This window comes from Nicotiana attenuata, chromosome 7 (genome assembly GCF_001879085.1).
Source record: "Nicotiana attenuata strain UT chromosome 7, NIATTr2, whole genome shotgun sequence".
NCBI lineage: Eukaryota > Viridiplantae > Streptophyta > Magnoliopsida > Solanales > Solanaceae > Nicotiana > Nicotiana attenuata.
In genome coordinates, this window is record NC_031995.1 from 101,475,246 (window position 1) to 101,481,631 (window position 6,386).

Consider the following 6,386-nt stretch of genomic DNA (forward strand, 5'->3'; position numbering starts at 1 on the left):
CTACTTTTAGGATCTAATGACACCGGCAAGAATGGTATCATAAAAAAAAATTAGAAGAAATGGTTAATTTTTTTCATGTAGTTAATATCCAATGATTATCTATATTTACTGAGAAAGTGTAAATTTTAAGATTATTTACACACAATCCAAATAATTTAAATATTTGACATGATTAGTGTCCGCGCATCCGCGCGGGTACTAATACTAGTTTCTATAAATGGTAACAACTTCATTTAATAACACTTGTTTTTCTCCGGTACATAATTTCAGTTTGATAATGAAACTTTTTTGAAGGGGAGCCTTGGCGTAACTGGTAAAATTATTGCCATGTGACCAGGAGGTCACGGTTTCGAGCTGTGGAAACAGTCTCTTACAGAAATACAGGGTAAGACTGCGTACAATAGATCCTTGCGATCCGGCCTTAAGATTGCATACAATAGATCCTTGCGATCCGGCCCTTCCCCGGACCACCCCGCACATAGCAGGAGCTTAGTGCACCGGGTTGCCTTTTTTTAATGAAAATTTTGATTTATCAGAAACGTTTTGGCAATAAAGCTTTTACCATGTTTTTTTTAATTATCAAACTGTTAACATATTTACCGGGCTATTACTTTTAAAGCCAAATCTTCCAATTTTTTTGCAATTACAGTTCAATGCACCCGCTCTTATATAATAGAAATTCTAATAATTTTTTAGATTTTGAAGTTTTTGCTCGAGTAATATAATAATAAATTAAATATAATGGATTTCAGAAATAGATAAAATTATAAATAAATTGGCAACAAATTGCTTACATATTTGTCAAAATATATTTTTATTTTTGGTAGTATTTAATTTCTCTCAAAACTCGTTGGTATACGGCCTACAGAATTAATATATTTTATTTAATTCTGCCTTATTCTTCTTTCTGCTAAAAACATAAGTGGGAAAAGTTTTTCCCCAAAACCCTCTCTCTTTTAGCTTCTCCGCTAAACCCTTCGAACAGAGCTCTGAAGTAGGGGATTTCGAAATCGTAAGCCTCCTTTCCCTCTAAGTTTCAATCTTAGGGTTTTGAATTTTTATGTAAATATACAGAAAAATCACTAATTTTTGCTGATGTTTTGATTCTTCATTGTCGTAAATTGATTGCTTTAAGGCTAGCATGAAAGAAAGAGTTTTTTTTTTTTCTTTCAAATAGTAGTGTGTTGTAATATAGCAGAAAATTTGTCACTCGTTCTTGTGTATAACTGCATCTTTCTTTATTTTTCTTGGATACAAGCTGCTAGTAATAGTTAATTAGTTCTATTTGTGTATTTATGTTTAATTGTCCTCCATGGTTTGTTGTTGCAGGGTGATAACGGATCATCTTGCTTTGTTTCATTTTGGATTTTTTTCTGTTTCTGGTTTTGTTTTGCTGGAAAATTGATTGGCAATGGGTATGGGAGATGATTCCACCATGTCCAATCCCACAAATGACTTGAACCACGGAATTGACAAGCAGTACCTTGCATCTCCTATTAAGAATTTGGTGGACAAGTATCAGCTTGTTCCAGAATTCTTGAAGGTGAGAGGATTGGTGAAGCAACACTTAGACTCCTTCAATTACTTTGTCAAGACGGAAATAAAGAAGATCGTCCAAGCAAATAAGGAGATTAGATCGATACTGGACCCTAACATTTATCTTAAGTACAATGATGTTCATATTGGTGAACCATCAATTATGGTTGATGGCGTAACGGAGAAACTAAATCCACAGAAATGTCGTCTATGTGACATTACCTATGCGGCTCCAATTTATGTCGATATCGAATACACAACGGGAAGTCATGGGCAGATATCAGTGCAAACAAAGAAAAATGTTACCATTGGAAGGATGCCGGTTATGCTTAGAAGTTGTTGCTGTGTGCTATATGGGAAGGATGAAGAAGAACTAGCAAAACTTGGAGAATGCCCACTTGATCCCGGAGGATATTTTGTCATCAAAGGGACTGAAAAAGTCATTTTGATCCAAGAACAGCTCTCGAAAAACAGAATAATCATTGATACCGATAAAAAAGGGTGTGTGCAAGCATCTGTTACCAGCAGCACAGAAAAAACAAAAAGCAAAACAATTGTAAAAATGGAGAAAGAAAAGGTGTACTTGGAGTTGAATATGTTCAAAACCAAGGTCCCCATCATGATTGTCATGAAGGCCATGGGTATGGAGAGCGATCAAGAGGTTGTGCAAATGATAGGAAGAGATCCTCGGTTTAGCGCTCTGCTTTTGCCATCAATCGAGGAGTGTGCAGATCTCAAGGTGTATACGCAACATCAGGCATTGGAGTTCCTCGAGAGTGATAAGATGCTGAAAATGTCTTCATATTCTGCTGGTCCAGTTGAGAAGGGAGCGCGAGCTTTAAGTATTCTTCGTGACATATTTCTTGCAAATGTTCCTGTACATCAACATAATTTCCGCAAAAAATGCATTTATGTTGCAGTAATGATGAGGCGCATGATGGAAGCAATTCTAAACAAGGATGCAATGGATGACAAGGACTATGTTGGGAACAAACGACTGGAGCTTTCCGGTCAGCTGTTATCTCTCCTTTTTGAGGATTTGTTCAAGACGATGAATGATGAAGCTAGGAAGATAGTTGATGCCCTTCTAGCAAGGCCCAGTCGCTCCAGCCGTTTGGACATTTCTCCACTCATAGCCAAAGATAGTATTACTGTGGGCATGGAGAGAACCCTATCTACAGGCAACTGGGATGTAAAACGATTTAGGATGCACAGGAAAGGCATGACTCAGGTTGTTGCTCGGTTGTCATACATTGGATCATTGGGCCACATGACAAAGATCTCGCCACAATTTGAGAAGTCTAGAAAAGTTAGTGGTCCTAGAGCACTGCAACCAAGCCAGTGGGGGATGCTCTGCCCTTGTGACACCCCGGAAGGTGAAGCTTGTGGATTGGTGAAAAACCTGGCATTGATGACTCATGTTACGACAGATGAGGATGAGCACCCTATTATGTCTCTGTGCTACTGCTTGGGTGTTGAGGACTTGGAACAACTTTCGGCAGAAGAACTTCACATGCCAAGTTCCTATCTCATCATATTAAATGGACTTATTCTAGGCAAGCACAGGAGTCCACAGGTATGTTCTTGCTTGAAGTGGAACATCTATGTTTTTTCCTGTATCTGTCTTTGAACATAGTCCTGTTGCTCACTTTTCACCAATAATCTGTTCTTTCAAACAGCGATTTGCTAATGCAATGAGGAAGCTACGGAGGGCTGGTAAAATTGGGGAGTTTATAAGCATCTTTGTGAATGAAAAGCAGGTAATTTTGTCACTTGTTAAAACTACCTATATTGGTGTTGAAATCCCTTTTTAGTTCAAGCTGTATCAGGGTGAAGACTGCGTTCAGGGACCAACAGCTTCCTTGGTGTCTTTTGGCACTTAAACCTAAGGGAACATAGCAACTATATATTTAAGATGAAGTCTTACTTTTCATACTACTGGAAGGAAAGATGAATAAGATGTCCACTAAGGTATCATTTGTTTGTTTTACTGTAAAATGAGAATATTGAAATTTGAGAGGCTGAAACTTAGCAGCTGGTAAAATGTTTTCGAGAATAGGAGGTCCCATGTCTTTGGATTTAATTAAATTCTGTTAAGTTTCAAAAACATAGATATTCCAAGGTCTGAGGGAAAACGGTTCCTTCTGTATCAGGAGCCATATAGATAATTCCTATATCTCTGATAGTTTTTGGGTAGCATTGCTCCACCATAGTGATGCTGTTGGCAAAATATTTATGTTTTCCCTCTTTGCTTTATCATTTGAAATTTTCTGGTGATTAATTATTATGATTTCAATGATCATATATAATGTTTGAAGAAATCTTTTGCAGCGCTCTGTCTACATCGCCTCAGATGGTGGACGTGTTTGTCGTCCACTTGTCATTGCTGACAAAGGTGTTTCCAGAATCAAGGAGCAGCATATGAAAGAGTTGAGGGTACTCATCTTACCTGGATCTTACTTCTGAGCTGTATGTTTTCATGTCAGTTCCGCATCCGATTTGAAGATTTATTCTTTGTAGGATGGTGTGCGCAACTTCGACAGCTTTCTAAGGGATGGTTTGATAGAATATCTTGATGTTAACGAGGAGAACAACTCATTGGTTTGTGTCAAGCAAATGAGGAGTGCATTCTGTTAGTGTGTTGATTATAGTATTATTTACACTAGTACTGACTGCGCAAATGCATGTTTTTCAGATTGCTCTATACGAGAAGGAGGCTACACCAGAGACAACACATATTGAGATTGAGCCTTTTACAATCTTAGGTGTTTGTGCTGGTTTGATACCTTATCCTCATCACAATCAGTCCCCTAGGAATACCTATCAGTGTGCGATGGGTAAGCAAGCTATGGGAAACATTGCCTATAACCAGTTGAGTCGGATGGACACATTAATCTACCTTTTGGTGTATCCTCAACGCCCTTTACTGACTACAAGAACGATAGAGCTGGTTGGTTATGATAAACTAGGTGCTGGGCAGAATGCCACTGTTGCTGTGATGAGTTATAGTGGGTATGACATTGAGGATGCAATAGTAATGAACAAGTCTTCTTTGGATCGAGGTTTTGGGCGTTGCATAGTGATGAAGAAGTACTCAGCCACATGTCTGAAGTATGAGAACAACACATCAGATAGAATAATTAAACCACAGCGTCAAGGATATGAAGCTGAGAGGATGCAGATTCTGGATGAAGATGGACTAGCTTCTCCAGGAGAAATTATTAGACCCCATGATATCTATATCAACAAGGAGTCCCCTACAGTCACGAGGACACCAGTCTCATCTCCTATGAGCTTGCCGGATAGCGCATATAAGCCAAGTAGACAAACTTATAAAGGTCCTGATGGAGAGACGCCTGTTGTTGATAGGGTAGCTCTTCACTCTGATAAGAACAACAACTTATGCATCAAATTTATGATCCGTCATACCCGCAGGCCTGAGATTGGTGACAAGTTCAGCAGTAGACATGGGCAGAAAGGAGTTTGTGGCACCATTGTACAGCAGGAAGACTTTCCATTTTCTGAACGTGGCATTTGCCCTGATCTTATTATGAATCCTCACGGATTTCCTAGCCGAATGACAGTGGGAAAGATGATAGAGCTTCTTGGAAGTAAAGCTGGAGTTTCATGTGGTAGGTTTCATTACGGCAGTGCTTTCGGAGAACCCAGTGGTCATGCAGACACAGTTGACACGATCAGTGAGACTCTGGTAAAGCATGGCTTTAGCTACAACGGCAAGGACTTTATTTATTCAGGTATAACTGGTATGCCACTACAAGCATACATCTTCATGGGGCCAATATATTACCAAAAACTGAAACACATGGTCCTAGATAAAATGCATGCCCGCGGGAGTGGGCCTCGTGTTATGATCACAAGACAACCTACCGAAGGGAGGAGCAGAAATGGAGGTTTACGTGTGGGAGAAATGGAACGTGATTGCTTGATTGCATATGGTGCAAGTATGTTAATATACGAGCGCTTGATGATTTCCAGCGATCCCTTTGAGGTTCAGGTTTGTCGAAAATGCGGTTTATTGGGATATTACAACTACAAGCTTAAGACTGGCATTTGCTCTATGTGCAAGAATGGGGAAAATATATCTACAATGAAGTTGCCTTATGCTTGCAAGCTCCTAATCCAGGAGCTCCAATCAATGAACATTGTCCCGCGATTAAAACTAGCAGAAGCCTGATTGTAGTGTCATTTGTACTTGGAAAATGATGCTTCCTAACAGATGGTTGCCATAGCTAGATCAATGTAATTGTTTTTTTTTTTCTGCTACTAAATGTAATTGCTTTCAATTATTTGTGCTTATTACTATTCCCTCCTTTTTCGCAGGACACAAGTGTGGAGAGACAAAAAGGTTCTTGCTCGTTCAGTGAAACATGAGACTGGAGAAAAGAGGCAATTCTCTGCTTTAATGGGAAATTGTTTGATGTGCAGCATAAAAGGTCTTGTTAACGTTTATTTGGCTGGTTTATAGAATATAGATGCTTACTATTCATACATCCTAGTTTCAATTTAGATAATGTAGTTTGACTTGGAACAAAGTTTAACGAAAAAAAGACTTTTGAAATATGCGGTGTTAAGCTTAAGGTGCAAAAACTTTGAGGGTCATGATATTTGTGCGGTTATAAAAGCTTCTCATTAAGGGTAAAGTGGATAAAATAAAAAGTTTAAAGTTAAATTGTTTCTAAATATAAAAATGTATCATTCTCTTTGAAACATGAAACAGAGGGAGTACAAAAATTTTTGTTGGTCTCTTTTCTGTTCTTGGTGATTAGCTTTTGTCTTTTCTGAGACACGTTAGTTTGTTCATGTTTAGTGTTCTAGCGAGCAAATTCCTT

The 6,386-nt window shown here is 38.6% G+C and overlaps 1 protein-coding gene across 1 annotated transcript; it reads left to right on the forward strand.

Annotated features, from left to right (window-relative positions):
- Nucleotides 920–6,117, forward strand: LOC109229591 (DNA-directed RNA polymerase III subunit 2). Its single transcript, XM_019395087.1, has 7 exons — nucleotides 920–1,012; nucleotides 1,330–3,112; nucleotides 3,216–3,296; nucleotides 3,868–3,972; nucleotides 4,057–4,137; nucleotides 4,232–5,796; nucleotides 5,878–6,117. Exons 2-6 carry the CDS (start codon nucleotides 1,412–1,414, stop codon nucleotides 5,729–5,731), a joined length of 3,468 nt encoding a protein of 1,155 aa, XP_019250632.1. The 5' UTR covers nucleotides 920–1,012; nucleotides 1,330–1,411; the 3' UTR covers nucleotides 5,732–5,796; nucleotides 5,878–6,117.

Coding starts and splice junctions, on each gene's coding strand:
- LOC109229591 (XM_019395087.1), top strand. CDS start 1,412: ATGGGTATGGGAGATGATTCCACCATGTCCAATCCCACAAATGACTTG. Junction 3,297..3,867: donor TCTTTGTGAATGAAAAGCAG/GTAATTTTGTCA, acceptor AATCTTTTGCAG/CGCTCTGTCTACATCGCCTC. Junction 4,138..4,231: donor ACGAGGAGAACAACTCATTG/GTTTGTGTCAAG, acceptor CATGTTTTTCAG/ATTGCTCTATACGAGAAGGA.